Source organism: Sinocyclocheilus rhinocerous, unplaced genomic scaffold (assembly GCF_001515625.1).
Source record: "Sinocyclocheilus rhinocerous isolate Xijiao unplaced genomic scaffold, SAMN03320098_v1.1 scaffold2161, whole genome shotgun sequence".
In the NCBI taxonomy this organism is placed as follows: domain Eukaryota; kingdom Metazoa; phylum Chordata; class Actinopteri; order Cypriniformes; family Cyprinidae; genus Sinocyclocheilus; species Sinocyclocheilus rhinocerous.
The window spans coordinates 114949-137044 of NW_015648277.1; the positions used below are offsets into that span (position 1 = coordinate 114949).

The window sequence follows — 22096 nt, forward strand, 5'->3', positions numbered from 1 at the left end:
AACAAGTCAATAGCAGAAATCAAATAAAGGATGTGCCAGCTCTTATGCATGGACGGAGCTGTCAACATATCAATACTGTTTTATTTATAAATGTTTCAACAATTCATTTTTTATTTTATTTCAACAAATCCCCTAATTCATATCAAAGGTCGTTTAAAAAATCAAACAAAAAAAAAGAAAGCATTGTATCAAAAAGTACGAAGATAAACCATGGGTATTTCAACATGCGCATACATTTTAAGACCATGCAAACATTAATCTTTCCAGAAACAGCCACATTTAAGCTTGCTTGATGTACAGGGGAAAAGAGCATTTCAGATTTTGGCAATAAATTATGAAAGGTTTGGTAGATGAATATGATGTTTTCCCAAATCATAGAGAAGCTGAAGAAATTGGTTTATCGATAGAACATGCCGAAGGACATCAATAGATGTGCTGGGAGTGCAAAGATTTGTTCCATAGTTACACGTGAACAATGCAACAACTCATAACGATATCAGCAAAATGTCAGCACATCCTTTAACCTCAGTCTCACAGAGCATGTAGAAAAATAGCAGTTGTTCAGACCGTAGATTTGAAACAACATTTTTCTTTTTTCCCCTGACGAACTGGACATCTCTGATGCATGCACATACAGAAACTTGCAAATAATTTTTATATATATATATATATATATATTTTTTTTTTTTTGCTGATTTCTGCTTTTTAATCATTGTGCCTTTATGCATTCTAAAATATACCTTTTCATAAATTTTTTATTATTATTATTTAAAAAAAAGAAAGAAAAAAAAGAAGAAGATTTGGTCACTATCATGCTAAAGCCTGAATCTGGATTTCCCAGCAGGTAAAGCTACAAAATGAATGAAGTATATTTTCCAAAGTGTCATCTTGTTGCATAGCCCTACATAAAGAAAATACATGTTTAAATGAAAGAACATTCACTGTCAGCAAAGTCCTGACACATCAGTGGCCAAGAATCACCTGATTAGCCAAACAATTCTACAAGCGTCTAATGTATTCATGCATGTCAATGCGGAACTCGTGAAATGATCCCTGTCCGTACAGTGTCCCAATACAGAGGCTTTTTTCTGTTCTTTCAGACTGCCTCACCCTCTGAATTCAGGTGGCTGAATATTCCTCTCATGTTACCAGTGTGATAAAAAGGAGCCGGCCATATTTCTATACGGCCAGCAGCTGGGGAACGGCGGCAGAATGAAAGCTGTGAGTGTGTATGTGTGTCTGGGGGTGCTTGGAGGAGTGCCATGAGGGGGAAAGTTTAACCCTAACACAGATCGGCCTACTGTACCGGTGCCAGGACCCTGACTCAACGCAACACAACACGCGCTCACATCAGGAAACCTGCTACATGAGCAAAGCACGCTCCTTTGTGACAGTTCTTCAGTTCTCAGTCCTTGCAACTAACCATTCAAAGAATCAAACAGAGAAGGCAAATAGCAATGCAGTCTGAGCATCTTCATCAGGACAGGACATATACAATGTAAATATTGGTTTCTTAACCATGGTCAATCAAGAATTGAAGACTTTTTTTAACATGCAATTTTATAACTGTGGTTATAAAGTCCCCGTCAGGACAAATACACAACTACTGCAGTTTTTTAATAGGTACTCCATACTAACATATACTTTTGAAGTGAAGTGAAAGTGACGTGTGGCCAAGTATGGTGACCCATACTCGGAATTAGTGCTCTGCATTTAACCCATCCAAAGTGCACACACACAGCAGTGAACACACACACCGTGAACACACACCCGGAGCAGTGGGCAGCCATTTTTTTGCTGCGGCGCCCGGGGAGCAGTTGGGGGTTCGGTGCCTTGCTTAAGGGTCTCACCTTAGTCATGGTATTGCCATTTAACCCTTAGAGCTTGTTCAGTTCACTCTCTCAAGTGTGGATGCACTAAAAAAGGCTGAGGTTGCATCACTACTACAATATATTCAAAAGGTTAGGCACTTTGTAATTAACATCTGGAGCAGTCAAGAAGAATCAGTAGACCTGACAGTATGGTGAAGCCGTAAGCGATTTACGTAAAACCGTTCGTCTTTACAATACAAAAAAGCACATAATGAATAGATAAAATATCTACAATTTGATATAAAACAAAGTACATTATGGTTGTCAAAGGTTTCACACATAGTGACATGTGCGAGGAATGGTCATCGGCAGCATAATGAACAATCTGCTTTCGCAACAGTGTGAAATAACGTGGAATTCTCTAAGATGGAGATGAAAGGTCGAATAAAACAATGTTTCTTGCATTTCCAGCCACTTCTGTAAACTTTTGCTCCATAAAAGGTACATCTATAACGCCAAGATAATATTTTTATGGGAATATTTGCATTAAGGGTGCGTCTCAGAGGCTGGCTTTGAGGGAAACTGGCCAGACGCCCATTGTGGTCTACACTTGAAGCAGTGGTCACTCTTTTCCCAGGTTACACAAGCACAATTTGGCATCTTTTGCCCTTAGAAAGGCAAAGATTAAGAAAAAGCCCATGTGTTTTCATATAAATGGTCAATCTTAAGTGTTTTTAAAAAGACCACACCCATCAAACCATTTAGCCTGACTGAAATGCATCAAAGTCAGGTGGGTTTGAGCCTTTTTATCCCACATCTGCTGCTGCTTTGTAAGCATACATGTATGTTTTATCCTTTGGACATTGAAAAACAAATACATGTATTACTGCATTTAACACCACCCGCAAAATAAGAGATGATAAAACTCATCATGATTCGAAAACAAAAACATCATCTGTACGTGTGTGTAAATTAAAGCCATGCTAGCACCAGTCGTCCATCTCTGCCTCTGGGTAGTACTGCCGTGGCCGTCCTCTGCTGGCCCCGGGGCCCGTGATGAAGTGGTATCCGTTGGGAACCCCGCGGAACTGCTGTTGGGGAGGTGGGGGAATCGCCACAATCGGCATCCCTACAGTCTGGGCAAAATGGCCCGTCTGAGGGCTCGGATCCTCTTGGAAGATGGCGTACGGCCCCAAGAAGGGTTCTGAGTTAATGCGACTGACGGGGGCCAGTGAGCTGGAGATGGAGCCGCTGTGTAAGAGGGCATTGTGCTCGGACAGACCGCGGCTCAGCCTGCTGGGACTCGGGGGAAGCAAGCCGGCCTGTGTGCCCAGAAATTGCACAGGGGAGGAGTTGGCAGTCCTGTAGGCCACGGAGGGACGAGGAGTAAGGGGGGTCTGGGGCAGCTGTCTGCGCCCACGGCTTGGAGTGCTCGCCCCTGAGGTCAACAACACCGGGCTCCCCTTAGCCCACCCACTGCCCTAGATGAAAATTAAACAAGCAAATCAAAACAATAAAATGATGAGGGGGAAATGCCCAAAAGGTTAGACAGGGACCAGGGGCCAAAGAAGGAAGGAAGGAAAGGATGAGTAACATGTTGGACGAGACAGCGGAAAAAGATGGACGATGATTAAGACAAAAACGAAAGACAAAAAGAAAGGAGAGAGTGAAAATGACAGTGAAGACAAAGAAAGAAAAGACGGACAAATGCACAGAGAAATGGTGTGAAAGAAGAGTGGAAAGAGAAGTGAAAGCCTATGAGTGGTTGCACTACAACCGTAGAGAAGAGACACTTTTTCATTTATGATGTTTATATCACAAAATGTAAAACATTTTAGAAGAAAAAACTATCATATCTCAATATCTTCATGGCTTGAGTAGGAATGGTTAGCACTTTACTGCATTTCTGTGTGATTGGTGCCATGAGAGCTTTAAAATTCAACAGCAGCCTGTGCAGAGGATTCTGTACTATGCAAATTCTCTGCTTAAACATCTGTAAAATCCCTAAAACACAACTGATATGATTCTAAACTTTAGATTGTAATTTTAGACAAATCAGTTGTTATTAGACAAGGAAAACAATGCAACGTTGTTGTTGTTGTTTTCCATTAAAAAGGTATAAAAGCTAATTGACCTAATGTAAGATAAACTTTAAATGACAGACTAGCACTTTTATCAGTCCAATACTCACTATCCACCTTGTTTTTAATTTAAGAGTGGATGTGGCATTTTGCAAATTGGCATTTGTCAAATTATTTTGATTTACAATTGTAAAACACACTGGTTTGTAGCGCAAATACTGTAGTTGTACAGTGTTCAGCATTTTGATATTTTTCTAGGTATTTACCTATAGTGGCTAATGAACCAGAAGTCTCGCACATTCACAGGAAATAGCTTACTTCTGTGTTAAAAAATAAAGTGGATAACTTATTTCTAGGTTTTAAACTAGGCCCTCAGTTTGTAAAAACAATAAACACTTTTATATTAATGCAATTACAGTGGAAACTCATGAGAAAGGTTAATAATATATAAAATATACTATATTATTATATTAATATAATTAGTTATCATATTATTCGAAATATAACGGAAAGACTTAGATATATTAGAATAGACAGAGTCCATTGAGTTGAAGAAATGATCCAGTAACTAACAAGATCTTCTGATTTTTGGGAAAACTTTGCTCCAGTCCTTGGCAAAAGGTTATGCCACCTCCCTTTCTAGTATCATTTCATGCATCCTGTGAAGGATACCAGGTGTATGGTAATGACAGAAGTTAAAAGATTTATCATGTAAGTCTCTTTTTAAGGTACAATATTTAAGTCTTAAATATGTGTTAAACTGTGTGCATTTTAAAAGTCCCATTGGTTTCCATTGTAAGTGTATTGCTTTTTTTATACTGAGGGACACAGATGCTATAGACCATAGAGCATAACCTGTGTTTAACTCAGAACATTATCTTCATTACTGTTTAATGCATCTTGGCACTTTCCACAGATTTCTACCTTCATAACTATTTAATTTTTACCTTGTCTCAAATCCCTAACATGTTTTTCATTAGATCAAACTCAAAAGATCCTTTTATTCATTCCCTGATCATTATCCAGTCTCTAACTTCTGACCTAGCCTTTCATTTTAACACATGTCCCTGTCCTGTCTTGACAACCCTATCCCACCTGCTTGTTGAGACTGGCCTCCTGGGCCTCGCTGGGCGAGGTGGCACAGCTTGCCACGGCAGACTTGCTGGGACAGTGTTCCCGCCTGCCGTAACGATCACATGAGTAATACCGCTGCTTCTCCGCTGAAGACGAATGATGCTTCCTCTCATGGGAACGACCTCGGTCATGCGGCCTCTCCTCTACAGGGTCAGCTGCTGTGCCTGAGAACCAACCAAAAACATGAGGGAAAGAAAGACAAGCCATTAAAACATGCACTGCAACAAAGACTTTTCTTAATCCGTACATTTATCTTATCTTTAGACAAATTTACTTGACTTTTCTCAAATTACCCCTTTATTAACTGAAAATGATATTCTGGATAAATTCCAATTTGGATTTAGAGCTGGTCACAGTACAGAGACCGCTTTGGTAAAAGTTGTGAACGATTTACTGATGGCAGTTGACTCTGGGTTGGGGGTTGTTTTAATTATGCTGGATCTCAGTGCAGCATTCGACACTGTTGATCACTCGATCCTTTTAAAACGTTTGGAGTGTGATGTAGGCATTAAAGGAACAGCTTTAAAATGGTTTTATTCATATCTGCATGATAGAACATTTTTTGTTAATTTCTCAAATACTTCATCTTCTGTGGCTCCTTTAAAATATGGTCTTCCTCAAGGTTCTATTCTGGGCTCTACATTATTTTCATTGTACATGTGCCCACTTGGATCTATATGTCGTCGCTATGACATTTCCTTTCATATGTATGCTGATGACACTCAGATATATTTACCACTTAAAGTCGGGAACGAGCACTCGCTACAGTCCCAGACCATTATCCATGCATTTATTACCTCGAGATTGGATTATTGCAATTCTCTTTATGTTGGGATCTGTCAGCGACAACTATCTCGTCTGCAAATTGTACAGAATGCTGCAGCCAGGCTTTTGACAGGCACGAAAAAAAGGGATCATATTACTCCAGTATTATCCTCTCTCCATTGGCTACCAGTTCAGTACAGGATCGATTTTAAAATTTTATTAATGGTTTTTAAAGCACTTCATAACATGTCCCCAGTTATATCACCAATCTTTTAGAGTACCATACATCAGCTAGGACACTGAGATCAGCAGATAAACTGTTACTGGCAGTTCCTCCCTTTCGTAGAGGAACAACCCCGATGTGTAATGACCAAGGAACAACCCCGATGTGTAATGACCAGATAAAGGGTGTTTGTCATCTGTGGGTTGGTTCATTAAGTGGTTTATTTATTTATAAATTGTGAAGTACTTTGGGCAACAAAATTGCGTTAAAATGTGCTATACAAATAAATAAAAGTTGAAGTTGAAAAGCAAAATTGTGATTGACGTTTTTAAATTATTATTATTATTATTAAATTACTTACGTTTTGATGTTTTGACTACAAAATTCACTTCATGCTTAAAGAAAAACATGTTATTTGCCAATAAGGTAAATAAAACAATTAGAATTAGTCTTAATACAATATTTTTGCTTTTTATAATATTTGTATATTTATAATATTTTTACTGGAAATCAAGTCAAAACGTTGATATCTAAAATCATGATATCTTGCATAATTTTGCTGAAGTTCATTTATAATTTTTTATTGTTATTTTAACTATAAAACAAGAAGAAAATGTATTGTAGTGTGGAAAGCAAAATACAATGCAATATCTGGTCATATTTTCTTTTAAAAATGTAGTAAGAAACGCTTCCATTTTAACAACTGAGAAAAAAAAAAATATTTTAAATTCAAGTATAATTATTTGTGCCAAACTTAAGAAAAGGTCAGGATTTTTTTTTTTTTTACCCCTTCCTGATTTTTTTTTTCTTTTCTTTCATTTTTTTTTTTTTTAAGAAAATGAAAGGAAAAATAAAACAAAACAACAGGATTTCTTGAGCTATTGAGCCCAGCTGTGGCAGATCCATCTCTCCCAGTCTCCCTCTCCTCTGGATTTTCACATTCCTCAGCAGGCTCCAGTCAAAAACCTGACCGCCTGAATTTTTCTTCCCTGTTCTCAATTGGCCTGCTGAGAGGTAACCATAAATTATCAGGTCATGGGTCTGCATGTCTGTCAGTCCCTTTTATCTGGCTAATAGAGGCCAGCTGCGGCCGGACGCTCTCACACCAGGTCCTGCTTCTGCACTTCACTGATCCCGTCTGGGTTTAAGATCAGTTCAACCAATGCAACTAAAAATCTACAGAGAGATCCGCATATAAAACATTGTGCTTCTTCACTTCATGCAGCTAGTTTTTTTAGTTGAATTTTACAGGGATCTAATGGAAGTGTATTGACCTGTAGCTTTGTGTTGTCCAGTGGGCGACCTGTCCAGAGATCTCTGTTTCTTGTCTCTGTCCCTACGATGATGGCATCGGTGATGATGGTGATGGTGGTGATGTCGTTCTTGAACAGGTTTCGCCAAAGTGTAGTCATTCAGATTCACCTCCTGAGGGCGCTGTGGTGCAAAAGTGGATGCGGAGCGTCTCATGGGGGAATCAGGAATAGTCTGAGAAAGAAAACAAGGTGGTGGTTACATAAAGTCAGATGAATGCTTTTGGACATTGTTATCTTGGAATATTACAAAGAATGCTGACTATAATAACACTTCCTTGTATGCTAAACCTCCATTTTATCTCAGATGCATCAATACAGGGATGAACTGCAGACCGCAGTAACGATCTAAGGGATCATTATGATATCAAAGTATCAGAGGCAATGTAACATCTGTAGCAGCTGAGCTAATCCCGTTTGAGGAAACACTCATTTTGGGCTTAGACCCTCAATTTATGCTCCCATCCACAGGTGCATTTTAATGGTGTGCCTCTGAATCTGTCTGAAATGATCAAAGGTCACTGGCTCTAGAGTCGCTGTACTAGACTTCCTTTGATTTCATGTTTTGCAGTACAACAGGCTGCTAATCCTCAGATTCTTACTGACACTGAGGACAAACAGACCTGGGACTTACTGTAACCAATAACAAAGTTTAGCTCAGTGGTTGACTCCAAGGATTGTTTTGTATTATTTCAAAACTATTTAAATAATTTTGAGACCCTCTCAGAAGTGTGCTGATGCCCCACTGACGGAGATCCTTATGTCAAGCCAAGAATATATTCTTAGAAAACTGAATACAAAAAGTTGTTCTTACTTCCAGTAAAGTCCCAGGAGAATGACGGGAATGACTCCTCTGATGAAGCGCGTCAGAGGACAAAATAGAAGTGAAGGGCAGGGAAGACATGGAGAGAGGGAAAAAAAGAAATTTTCATGATAATGTACTTTAAAGAAACATTAAAAGTCATTCTGCATGATAGACAGTATTTTTGTGATTTCATATAGTTAGACTAGTGTAGAAATTACATACTTCACCTGTAACACTGCATATGTGTAAACAAGACAAAGCCAAATGATAGTTCTGAATGCTCAAAAATGTTGTATTTTTTATGATTTTTATTTGATTTTATGATTTTATTTGTCGCCTTTTGCAGTGAATCAACTTAGTTTACCCAAAAAATGAAAATTCTGTCATTAATTACTCATCCTCATGTCGTTCCAAACCCGTAAGACCTTTGTTCATCTTCAAAACACAAATTAAGATATTTTTGATGAAATCCAAGAGCTTTCTGACCCTGCATAGACTGCAACGCAACTACCACACTCAAGGCCCAGAAAGGTAGTAAGGACATCGTTAAAATGTTTCATATGTTTTATGAAGCTACAAGAATACTTTTTGTGCGCAAAGAAAAAAAAATAATGATCATGTTGTGGTACTCTCGTGAATGTGCATGGAAGAGAAGAAATTGTTGAATAAAGTCATTATTTTTGTTTTCTTTGTGCATGAAAAGTATTATCGTAGCTTCAAAAATGTAGGGTTGAACCACTGATGTCACGCGTTAAATATCGCATGCGATTTATCGTGCAGCCCTAATTATTATCCATCCTCCTTCTATCCATCCATGACAGACACAAGTCATTCCTTAAGGCACACTTGTCAATCATAATATCTTTGCAGATCTTCCTAATATCATAGTTTTGCAGAGTTTCTGGGTTGTGGTTTAACTAAATCTGCATTTGAGGCTGTAATTTGGCTCTATCCGTTGAGCAGAAGGACTAGAGATGGCCAGGTGCCAATGGTGAAGGGATTTCCCCCGCAGAAAACAGAGGGATTTGGACATATTAGCAGGTGCTGAAACGTTACATTCAGCATCTAATGTCTCTTATCGGTTAGTCCAGCACTTTAAAGAGATTTGGTTTTGGATGGGAATCAAATTTGGGAGTGAAATAGAGGCACTCAGTGAGCCTGAGCAGCCCATTAGCACTAGAGAGGTGTGGGATAGGTGTGATTTGATAGGAGGAATATCCTGATGAGTCTTAATGGACGGATTGTCTTTTGCAGAGTCTGAAAAGTATTATCGTAGCTTCAAAAATGTAGGGTTGAACCACTGATGTCACATGGACTATTTTAACAATGTCCTTACTACCTTTCTGGGCCTTGAAAGTGGTAGTTGCATTGCTGTCTATGCAGGGTCAGAAAGCTCTCGGATTTAATCAAAAATATGGTAATCTGTTTTCCGAATGTCTTTTGGTTTTGGAACGACATGAGGGTGAGTAATTAATGACAGAATTTTAATTTTTGGATGAACTATCCCTTTAAGCTTCCCTCTGGGAATTTATGTCCTTGATTATTATTAGGGCTGCACGATAAATCGCATGCAATATTTAACGCGCATCTAATGTCTCTTATCGGTTAGTCCAGCACTTTAAAGAGATTTGGTTTTGGATGGGAATCAAATTTGGGAGTGAAATAGAGGCACTCAGTGAGCCTGAGCAGCCCATTAGCACTAGAGAGGTGTGGGATAGGTGTGATTTGATAGGAGGAATATCCTGATGAGTCTTAATGGACGGATTGTCTTTTGCAGAGTCCAAATGGAATGTGAATTTCATAGTCAGATGATTTTAGATTTATTTTTCCAATGTCTTGGTTGTTCTTCTCACATACTATAACATTAACTATAAGCAAACTAAAAGCTGAGATCCCAAAACAACACAATCCATTAGTGAAATGCATTAGCCTTTTAGCGGTTCTGTGCAAATTACATTTAAAATAAAAACAGAAGAATGCCATTCAGAATTCAATCCAATATGGATTTTTAAATCCATCTCAAAATAACCATAAAGTAATCTCAACCTTTTTTCTTGAGTCTACTTATTCAGATTGTGAGCTTCATTTCACTTCCTCTTAGCCTGCACAAGCTGAAAACCGATCCAGGGTGCAGATCTGGCAACCTACCAAACACTAATTGTATTATGTTTTACTTCCCCTGTGCCCTGAAATAGGACAAACGTCCTATTTTCATTAGACTTGGCATGCAAAAACAATGCAACAATACATAAACGTGCAATGTTCTCTTCACATATTCACCCTATTTTTAATGTAATAGCGTGTGTGGCCATTTGTAACTTGAATGTGCGAGGTTTCCAGTGTCATCCGCTTCCACTTATTTTAGCTGTAAAAACAGCTCGTTGTGATGCTTGATATTGCAAACAGGTATTTCTTATCATAGTATTTTAATGTGCTGTCATAATTATAATTGTATTGACTGACTCATATATTTATTTATATATATTAGGGATGTCAGTTTAATGCGTTAACTTAAGTAGTTATAAAAAATAACGCGATTAAAATATTTTAACGCACTGGCCCCACCCCCAGACATGTACATCATCTTACATTTCATATAGTTGATTGTTGACAAATATGATGCAGGGCAACAACTCCATAAATGCAGTTATGCCCTAAAATTCAAGATATTGGTGCAAAAATGCCCCTGTACTGTATGTGTTTTTGGCTAATATTTATATCATACGATATTTCACGAGCAGGGAGAGCAGTAGGCTATTACACGAGTGATGATTTTGTCCCGAATATCACAAGTTTAAATGTGATTTTATACAACAGTTCAGTAAATAAGAAGTTGATATTGTGTTATATTTCAAACACAATATTATGTGTTTTTGCTCAATTTTGCAAAGAATATATTACCTTTAAAGCCATAGCAGAATTGTTGCGTCTTCGAGCAACACAGCGGTGTTTAGTTTCTGAACGAATCCGCGTTTTGAACGAATCGTGTGAATCAATGATTCAATGGCCCATTCATAAAGACAGCCGTTCCCATTCAGTCGGTTCACTCGGTACAACACATGACTATGGGATATCGCGCTCTTGCGTCATCTGCTGAAGCCAATGACGCATGACAACGTGGGCGGGACTACCTGCCCACAGCATATAAATGCAGTCGCATGCGTCATTCCCTTTGTTCTTTAGCTCTTCACCACGCTGTTAGAACACCGTCACGCCACATTCACAAGAAAACCCACGGTGGTGACTTGTTGAAGAAGAAAAGGCATAAAAGAGACGTTTTTAGCTCAAGTTTAGCACAGCTAACAAATGGCTAATAAACTTTCTCATGAGAAATGTGAGAAAGACAGGTGTGTGTGTGTGCGCTGCCAGCAATTCTATCGTTCCGCACTTACGCGGTGTGTAGCATGTGCTTGGTGGCTCAGTGGCCAAACATGGTCCGCTCCAGTCTTCCGGGGATTATCCTGATGCGGCTCTCACCATTGTTGGCATGGCCATGGAGTATTAGGGCGATTGTGGGGAAGTCGGTGTAGTGTTCACGACAAGGTTCCTCTGGCCGCCCCCAGAGTCTGAGCAGAACTTTAACTGTCTCGCTAGATGCGGACGAGGAATGCTCTGATTATATTTTTCAAGCTGGGTCCCTTGCACGGGTCTGTATTGGAGAGTGGCAGCAAAGTTTGTCAGTGGAGTGGCTTGACCCTCCTCCAATACAGAGAGATCGCGGGTTATGTTTGACTCCTGTAGAAACAGTGATGAGAACCTGCCTGATGATATATCTGAATTTTGTAAAGACCCTGCAAGATAGGGGGTTAGGTTTTGAGGATGATGTCAATAAAAGAATGTGTGTTCATCATTCAAGGTCATATGTGTTGATTTGTCGAAACAATCACGATACATTGGAATTATTTACCTCACGATCGGGCCATGTGCTGACAGAGGAGGTAAATGCAGTGATATGCAATATGATGAAATAAATTATTAATGCAAATAAAAAGGGGCACGGGAGTTCCCCAGGTGATTTGTCACCACACCGGGATCCTCCCTGTCAACCTGAAGCAGTGGCACGCACGTGCAATAACACTGTGGGTTCTTCGCACGATTCCAATGGGGCTATAAGCTGCGCATTCTTTCGTGCACCCTCCCATGTTTCGGCGGAGTAATTGCAACAGTGGTGCCCGAGAGGGCTTCCCCAGTGCTGAGGGAGGAAATCCATACTCTCCTCAGCAAGGTGGCAATTCAGGTGGTGCCACAGGGGAAGATGGAGGAAGAGGGTTTCGCAGCCGTTACTTCCTCCTTCTAAAGAAAAGTTTTTTTTCCACCCTTAGATTCATGACTGTTGAACAAGCACTTAATGTATTATAAGTTCAAAATGCTTATAATACGTCACCTGTCATGCCCTCTGCAATGCATCCTCAGGACTGGCTTACATCAGTGGGTTTGCCCGATGCATATAATATGTTCTGTAAAGCTGCTTTGCAATGATTTGTATCGTGAAAGGCGCTATACAAATAAACCTGAATTGAATTGAATATGGCCACCCGGGGCACAGAAATTTTCTGAGGTCTCCGTGGAGGGTGCCTACATTTTTTGGGTCCCTAGTGCCACACATATCTGCAAGGTGTGCAGAAGCAGTGCGGCTCTGCGTTGCCATCTGAGCATTTTGTTCGCTAATTTGGGAGACCTACTCCTGGCTGCAGACAGCGGGAAACAAGCAGGGTTTCAAACACGTACACTTGTTTTCAATTTATGAGCTCTGGGATTCCTGATGAATCTCAAAAGGAGCTCGCTGGCCCAGAGTCAGTGGATGATATGTCTGAGTCGGCGGACAGACTCAAAGCACAACAGGGGCAGAGGATTATCACAGCTCTCTGGCTCAGTTTCGGCTGAGGAGGCGAGCGCGTTTTTCTTAATTGAGAATGCTGGGGCTCATGGCTTTGATAGCAGTAATACGGCTTGGTCTTCTCTTTATGCGTGGGTTCCGGTGCTGTGCGCTGAATACCGCGTAACATTTAAAACAGACATGTGTCGATAGCGCCGATGTGCGTTGAGGCACTGATCCCCTGGGAAACCCCAATCTGTTGACAGAGGGAATACCCAGGGCAGGGTTACGCCATGTGTAGTAGTGACAAGTAGTAGTGACAACAAATGCGTCACTCACGATATGGACAAGGAACTTTTAAAGGGGTCATATGATGCGATTTCAAGTTTTCCTTTCTCTTTGGAGTGTTGTTTGTAAGCTGATTGTGCATAGATAAGATCCCTGAAGTTGCAAAGACTAAAGTCTCAAAACCAAAGAGATATTCTTTATCAAAGTTAAGACTCTGCCACGCCCCTCTAAAACGGCTGGTTCTAACACGCCCCCACATATCTACCTCACTATGTGGAAATATTTGCATAATGCGCCCAAATGTGCACGCAAAGAACGAAGGCGTGGTTTCAGTAACATCAGTTAGTGTTGATGCAGCCATGTCAGGGAGAAGCATTGTGTTTCTAGGCGAAAGCAAAAGCACTTTATTTGGCCTTCCGAAGTGGTCGACAGCGCTGTAAGAGCATCAAATAAACTTTTTGGTGTAGTTCTCCTGGTGCTGAGACACTTGGCCCAGTAGGGCAAACGTGTTAGTCAGAATGAGAAATACGACATGTGGTGTCGTACATAATTGGCAAGGGAGCGTTTGTTCTCTTCCCCTGCTACAACTGGCACGGACGCTCTGGATATGGGGCAGACCTGCGGTCCCCTATGGAGTGATGTTTGTACTAATCTGGGATCGCGCAGATCTGGGATCGGGTTCCACAGAACCGGTGTTGATCTTTTTGCATCTGCAGAAAACACGCGCTGCCCGCTCTTTTCTTGATTATGGAAGGCCTCACTTGGGATGGATGCCTTGTCGCTTGTATAGTCCAGGGCCCTGCTGTTTGCATTCCCGCTGAGGGAATTGATACAGCCCACCCTGGACAGGGTGCGGGGTTTGTCACTGATTTTGGTGGCTCCTCACTGGCCAGCGAATACATGGCACGCAAGCATAATGACATTGCTTTTTAAGGACGCCGTAGTGTCTATTTCCCTATGCAATGACCTGCTGTCCCAGGCAGGAGGCAGACTTTGCACCCTCAGCTGGAACTGTGGTTGCTAGGGCCTGCCTGTTGAGAGGGAAAATCTGATAGATCTGTTTGATCTGACAAGAATGCCTGCAATGGGAAGATTGTTGCATATTTAAAGCTTGGTGCGGGCAAGGCTCGTTATTGCCATGTCAGTGCCCGATTGAGGGGATACTGATTTTCTGAAGGAAGGTCATTTCCATTCCACAATGGAGGTTATTGAACAGCGCTTTGTCTTGTCATGAGGGCATTGCATTGAGGCTGCTGCGCCATTTGAAGCACGCACCTGCTTGCCTTGCGGTTCCATAAATGACCGGGTATTCTTCATTTTTTAAGCTCTGCTCTGTCTCACGCAAGGTTGTGGGAGTGAGCTTTTCGAAGCATACTCCTTTGGTGGGGTGCATGGGAAGACGCATTCGGCGCGTATGTATTGTGTAAGTGGTTTTAAGTGCTCAAGTCACCCGCACAAGCGCTGTTGTACGCACGTTGTCCGCACAGTCACAAAGGTTGGGCTGCACGGGGACCCTCCTGATGATGGCAATCATGTCATACAGGCAGTGAGCGGACCATCGTGGAACTTCCACGTTCTGCTCCATCTAGCGCACGTTAGAACGTACACATTTCAAGGTACTCCTTTGGCCATAAGTGCAGAAAGACGTGTTCAGCGTATACACACTTTCTAGTTGACTTTGTTTCCAAGCGCTCAAGTCACTTGCACGTGTGCTGTGGTACACACACTGTCAGCACAGACGCAAAAATTGTACTGCACGCAGACAGTGTGCGTGGATGTCCGCGGACGCTCACCTGTTGACAAGGTTTATGTCACACGGAAGGTGCGTGGAATGCGGGCAGCCGAAGTACTTAGGGCTTAGGTCTACAGACTATGTGTGAACCTTTGTTTGAGCCTTTAGAATCCTTGAGTCTAAGGATGCTACCCGGTGGTTGGCACTGGCATCAGAGAAGTGCATTGGGGATCTTTATGCGCTGTCGGTGCATCCCTTGTGCATCAAATTTTGAGTTGGGTGGTGTTGCATCCGAACGCAGCGTACCCTGATGGCACGCGTAGGCTGCATCACTCCTCCCTCTCTCCTCTCCACGTGTAGCTGGTGTGTGGTGAGCGCACTGGCACCGTTGTACTGTGGCTGCCTTCGCATCATCCAAGTGGACGCTGCACACTGGTGGTTGAGGAGAAATCCCCTCATATGATTGTAAAGCGCTTTGGGTATACAAGCGATACACAATGAATGCGTTATATGAATGCCCCATTCATCACAGAGACGTCTATTTGCGTTTACATCTGCAAGATGTTTTTTTACAGTATTTGCTCATCTGCAATACGCCTATATAGGACGTTTCCTATCAGATGTCAAGTGGACATTTATTAGATGTCTTTAAGATGTTTATGATTTAGAACATATGTAAAACTGACATCTTAAAGGCGCCTGTCAGATGTTTGTACACAGATCAAGCGATCTTTAACAGACATCTTGACTTGCAGACGTACGTGTGCTATCTGGGTATACACCAGACAGGAGTGCACTTCCGTTCAAGCTGCCTGCCCTGTCAAATCTCTGATTCAGAGGAAGACAGGAGTTTTCATGCTCTTGTACAAGATGTATGCAGGTACAGTGAGCAGATGCAGGCTGTGACCAGCTTTTTGTGCCCGTGTGAAGCCACTACTTGAATGGCGTTTTTCACATTGGATTGTAGAAAGCTGTGTCTATAGCATGTAAGACATGCCTGTTATGACTAATACCCGTATGGATGCACGGGCGCTCTACGAGGGGTGTGGAAACATCATGGGTATGGTTTAAGTTGTTCGTGCGACTGCCATTTAGGCATCACTGCACTAGTCTGTTCATTTGTTTACTAGACGTCACTGCGGCAACGGTAGCTATGTCTGTGCTTACCACGGGACTTTTTAAACCGCAGGCCATCACTCCCTTGTAAAATAAAGGTGTATGTGGCGGTACTGGTTCCTTATGTTTAGTTCGACGACTTTGCGGGGCATGTATATATGTCCCATAGTCATGTGTTGTACCGAGTGAACCGACTGAATGGGAACGTTGAGTTATGCATATAACTACTGTTCCCAGAAGGAGGGAAACGAGGTACAACACCTCCAGGCCCCCCACAGCTGGAAGCTCGGTGAAGAGCTGGACAGAACAAAGGGAATGATGCATGCGACTGGCAGGTAGCCCCGCCCACGTCGTCATGCGTCGTTGGCCTTTCAGGTTTGAATATAGGTGTCTTCAGCAGATGGCGCAAGAGCGCGATATCCCATAGTCATGTGTTGTACCGAGTGAACCGACTGAATGGGAACGGCTGTCTTTATGAATGGGCCATTGAATCAATGATTCACACGATTCGTTCAAAACTAATGACAAAGGTTAATCTTTGTCTCATCTGTCCATAAAACTCTGTTCCAAAACTCTACTGACTTTTGCAAACTCTAATCTGGCCTTTCTAGTTTTGTTGCTTGTCAGAGGTTTGCATCTTGCTGTGTAGCATCTGTAGTTCTGTGTCAAAGTTTCCTGTGGACAATAGATTGTCAGAGCATCACCCCAGCTTTCTGGAGGTTTTTGATGATTTTACAGACATGTATTTTAGGGTTAATTTTCACAGCTTTTATGATTTGTCTGTCATCAACTACTGTTGTTTTTCTCAGCTGATCAGGTTGTTGTTGATTGCTGATGTCGCTGGTGGTTTCCAAACTCTTGATTTCTCCATGCCTTTTGTTTTTAATTGACTTCCTCTTTTCTTTTAGCATCCAAATTGCTTGCTTTTCTCTCAAAGTCAGCTCCCTCGTCTTCATCCTGGTTTGTGTCATCAATTTGTGTCATCATGGTGTGTCATCTTCGAATGCAAGACTCAGAATGCAGAAGCAATGGATATAAATACGACACATTCCCTGCTTTTAATATCTGAAGAATTAATGCAACAGGACACAGCTGATCACTTAGAAAGACCTGTGAGGCAACTGTTCCAATACTTCAGGTTCAGCTCACATCAGATAGGGGGATGAAACTCTAAAAGTGCTGATCTTCTTAGCTGGTAAAACATCTATGTGTTGAATCACCCAATAATAAAATGCGACAATCTGTAGTTTTGTCTCATATTCATCTTTTAATCATATTTACAGATTTCTTGACTCCACAGCAAACAAAGCAATTTTACCTTTACTGTTCCAATACTTATGGAGGGCACTGTATATATACATATATATATATATATATATATATATATATATATGTGTGTGTGTGTGCGTGCGTGCGTGCATGTGTGTGTGTGTGTGTGTGTGTGTACAATTTAGAGCAAGACACAGAAAGTTTTTAGTGCAAAACATTGATTCAATATAATACCTGCATCTCTGCGTTGAGTTTTGGCATGGATACTGCACGTCCTTGGCCTTCAAGGCTGCCAGAGGTCACTGCGTTGGCACTGTTCTCCATCTTCCACATTTCTACTGACTCCTATTAAATACACACAATAAGAGATTAAATACACATTAAAGAAAGACATTGCATGTGTCAGAAAGAGTCAGCATTTTTTATTTACAGCACCTGGGCAGTGTTTGCATTTGAGGCATCCTCTGATTGACCTCTGGACATTGGCCGTCGTTTAGATCGTGGGACCTCCTTGGACTTCTCTGAGGCCCAGGATGAAGATCCCTTTATTGTGTTATCAAGACTGGGCATGAAATTTGACAACGTATTAGAGTAGATACACTTGTCATGACAAAGAGATGAATTCAAGTGTGCACTGAATATGAATGCAGCAAGGATTCTGTGCTCACTGTGTGCGTCCGTTGTTGAGCGTGGTGGAGCTTGGTCTGGTCTGAGCTTGAAACTCTGAGGCCGAATCGACACTGTTCACAGCCTGATCTTGCATGTGGGTTAGTGGGAGAATAGGCTCTAAAAGAGCACTGACTTTATTCTTCAAACAGAGAGAATCAAAACACATTCACTTTCAGTTGGAAGATTACACAGTCTTTATGTTTTTATGACCTTAAAGAAATATCTAAAGGCTTACATTTGAAATCAGTGTAGGCAAATGTATCTAATTTTATTCTATTACATATTATAACATACATACATTTTCATTGAACATCTATTTATTTTACAGTTTGATGACTTTAATATTATTTTAAAAATGTGCAAAATTGCACAAAAATCTGATTAGTAGTGTAAGTGTATATATGTATCACCTGAGATCCAGGTCCTGCCTGTTCTCTCTGCTGCTGTTGCTGCATCTGAAGTCTTTTGGCTCTGTTTTGCTTGTAATAGTCAAAAATCATAAGAGCCGCATAGACCTTCCCCACTGTAAGCTCATTGGCTGCAAAAAGACAAATGCACCTTAGTTATGTGCTGTTTGGACGTTCCACAGGTGACCACAAGATGTCGCTGTGTATTGTATTTGGAGATGTTTGCACATGTCAAATTACTTGGGTTCTGTTTAGATAATTCATAAGCATGAGGCTGTACTTCAGTGTTAGTCTTGTAATATGTGGATGCAAGTATTTCTGTAGTAAAAGTAAGAAAGGATCTCCTGGGTGATGATTCATAATGTGTTTACGTTTGTGCGGAGTGACCAGCAGGTCCATAGTCTTCTGAGACAGGTTTGGCCAGACTGTAGCGAGCTCCTTCTTCAGTTCAGCATCTGACAGACGTTGGGCCACCATGCCTGTGGAGATATTCATGAACACAGAGGAAAGAGGCTAATTAGACTATATCTTATATATACACAATTCAGTTTAGTCTAATTATTTTGGTGTTTCATAAATATTTTCAACATTTCTCTTTTTATCTCCTGTAATATAATTATAAGTTCCTGAATTTAGATCAATGCATTGAAAGGCAAACACTTTTTGCTGAGGAGTTGGAAGAATTTAGTGAAGCTAGAACAACTATTTAATCTCCTGTTATCAAAATAATAATTATAATATAAAATGACTAATACATTATTTAAGTTAAGTGAATTTAGATCAATACATCGCAAAGCAAAAATGAAGCTAGAAAAACCCATCCAGTGCCAAACACTCAGAGTGATACAACAGATGCTACACACACCATCCCACACACACTGCTCTGAAGAGTGGAAATGGCACTAGCAGCAGCAGCAGAACAGATCACACTGAATAAGTGAGTAAGTCTCTCCATTAGGCACTAATCACATTTGGAGTTATTTGGAAAAGAGAAAGATGGATTTTAAAAAGAGAGGGAAGGTGGAACAATTATCTAAATGCTAATCTATACAATAATTACACAATCATTTAGACAATGAAAAGGGCACCAGACCGACCTGAAGCCAGTTTGATCTCCAGGGCTGTGCGGATCAGAGCCATCAGGGTGGAGGTGAAGTGCACACTGTTGTCATCTGCAATGAGCATGTTCATTTTCACCAGCCGCTGGGGGGGGGGGTGCATGAGGTTTATTAGTGGGGTAAAAACACTTCTCAAAATCAGCATCATCCAGAACAACCCAAAAACTCAAACAAAACAGTTTGTGTGCATCTGAGATTTGACATGATTATTTCATATCCTTCTATCGATTCATGCATTCTAGAAATCGAGCAATACATATATTGGATCAGTTTGGTAATTCAAAAAGGTAGCATCCTGTTCTAATCTTAGCGTTTCAAGCACACAAACAATTTTGTTCACATAGAGAATAGGAACGTACAGAATCGAACATTCACATTCACTGCTATAGGCTACAATCCACAACCAAAGTGCACTGGTGATAAACCGACACCGACTTGAGAGTGCAGAAAAGCATGTTCACATAACCATGAGAGGCTTCAGAGAACATGGGAGCTCGACTCTGAGTGTTACTAATCAATAAAATTGCAGCAAATAGCTGCTTTTAGATTTAAAAGTTTCAATTGGTGACCAGATGTGGCTTTTTTAGAGCTGAAACAATGTTAAACACACTGGCAACTTTCAACTGAATCATTCGGATGACACCTTTGAAAAATAGTAAAAATCATGTCTAAAATATCAATTGTGTAATTGAGTCTCAAAAATTACACACTTCACCTTTAAAGGTGCACTCATTTTTTTACTTATATTGCACCAGAAAATGCAGCTGTTCTGTACTTACTGTATACTGACACCTAGTGGTGTGGATGTTGCCTCACAAAAAACATTTTTTTATAATGCATTCACAGAAATACTATACTAGCAGTCAGTCATGATTAATTTATTCTGTGCTGTGAGAAAAGGTCTCCAAAAATATGGGTGTTACAGAAATAAAATAATTTGTATTTGGCTAGTCATGTGATCTCAAAATGGGCGACCTGCTCTATGCAAAATAAACGTTTTTATTGTGTGTGTGTATGTTTAAAATCATGTGAGTGACTGCACATGATTTTAAACATATTTCTCTATTAATTTCTGTATGGTTTTTAAGTGGAAAATAACCGAGTGCACCTTTAAACATGACAACTCAGTTGTATCATGGGAGTATGGTTTAGTGTGATTAATTGTGAAGAGTTGAGCTCCCCTGAGCAAAGAGAGCATACATTTAACTAGCAGTTAGCAGTGCAAGAAAAACAGATCATAATGAAAAAAAAAAATAGGTGGACATTCTCACACACAGACATACATTCTAACGTACTGCAGACATAGAGAGAGAGAGAAGAATACAGGACAAAGAAAAGAGAGAGGAAATGGTCAAGTGGATGAGAGAAAGACAGCACAAGCAAGACGAGGAGAATAAGTGAAAGACCGCCAAGACAGGAAGAGAGAGTTCAAGTGCAAAGTTCTCATGACTGAAAGCAACTTAGGTTACACACACACTGCTCCATGAAACAAGGGTGAGAGAGGGGACCTTTTCTATTCTAATATAACAAAGGCTCTAAAAGAGGTTTTTGAGCTAGATTTGGGGCCTTCAAGTAAATCCCAAAGACATAGAAACCCGCAAAAAGAGCAATTGGGCACATGTTTTAAGTAAATTTAGTTTACAGAAACTATTTTGCATTTACAGTGGTACAGAAAATAATTTTTACAATGTTGTGCACAAACCCTTACACAATGCAACTTATGGGGAAAATGTTATACACATGAAGTATGACCACAGATAAAAATGAGATTTAAGTCTCACTTATTATCATCATAATTAAACAACATAGGCCCAATGGAAATACATGCTTCTACCTACATTTTTGCAAAACTCCAAAAAATGTACCTACTGTACACACAAACAATTCGCAGCCATTTCCAGCTAAATTTAACACTAGTGGCAGTAAAAGTAAATTTAACACTAGTGGCAGTTTTATTCTTTTTCACACAAATTATGATTATGGGGCAGGTTATCGATCAATAAACACTTATTTTTTGCACGTTTCCTTACCCAATACCCCGTCATGACCCCAAAACACTTATCATAATGCATGATTTGTAGACTAATATATTTTGACATTTACATAACATAACCAGCTCCGTATGGCTTTTTGATTTAGTAAACTGGCTCACTAGCTCACCTGGTACAGTGTTGCATTTTCAATATGGAGCACTCAGGTAAGAGTCCCGTGAAATATGAGTCACAAAAAAAAGAGCTCAAAGACTTGCAGAAGCAAGCTAAAATGGTTGTTGGCATGGTTGCTTCAGAAAATGTGTTGTATCACTATGAGTTAGGGTTTTGCATAGGTGGTACATAACCTTAAAACGTGATAGAGCATTATTATTTTAGCACCACTCACCAGACATTTTATTTTGTAACTGCTGCGATATGTATATCACGTAATGTACTAAAGCATTGTTAGATTAACATTTAACTGTTTCGCATAAAACTGAATTTTAATGTCACTCACTGGACATTTAACTTTGGTAGTGTCTCAAAACGTGCAAGATGTAACATCATTTTGCAGAAATG

At 40.5% G+C, this 22096-nt stretch overlaps 1 protein-coding gene across 1 annotated transcript in view; it reads right to left on the minus strand.

Moving 5' to 3' along the window:
* Window positions 1-1914: 1914 nt before the first annotated feature.
* The window catches only part of cacna1ba (calcium channel, voltage-dependent, N type, alpha 1B subunit, a), a 74035-nt gene continuing 53853 nt past the window's right edge, over window positions 1915-22096 (minus strand). Inside the window, exons 35-44 of the mRNA XM_016514280.1 lie at window positions 19524-19629; window positions 18798-18905; window positions 18430-18557; window positions 18019-18158; window positions 17786-17912; window positions 17585-17695; window positions 8139-8177; window positions 7289-7499; window positions 4988-5190; window positions 1915-3292 (exon numbers count right to left, since the gene is read on the minus strand). Coding sequence (XP_016369766.1) covers window positions 2795-3292; window positions 4988-5190; window positions 7289-7499; window positions 8139-8177; window positions 17585-17695; window positions 17786-17912; window positions 18019-18158; window positions 18430-18557; window positions 18798-18905; window positions 19524-19629 — 1671 coding nt within the window. The 3' untranslated portion in view covers window positions 1915-2794. The remainder of the gene's footprint in view (window positions 3293-4987; window positions 5191-7288; window positions 7500-8138; window positions 8178-17584; window positions 17696-17785; window positions 17913-18018; window positions 18159-18429; window positions 18558-18797; window positions 18906-19523; window positions 19630-22096) is intronic.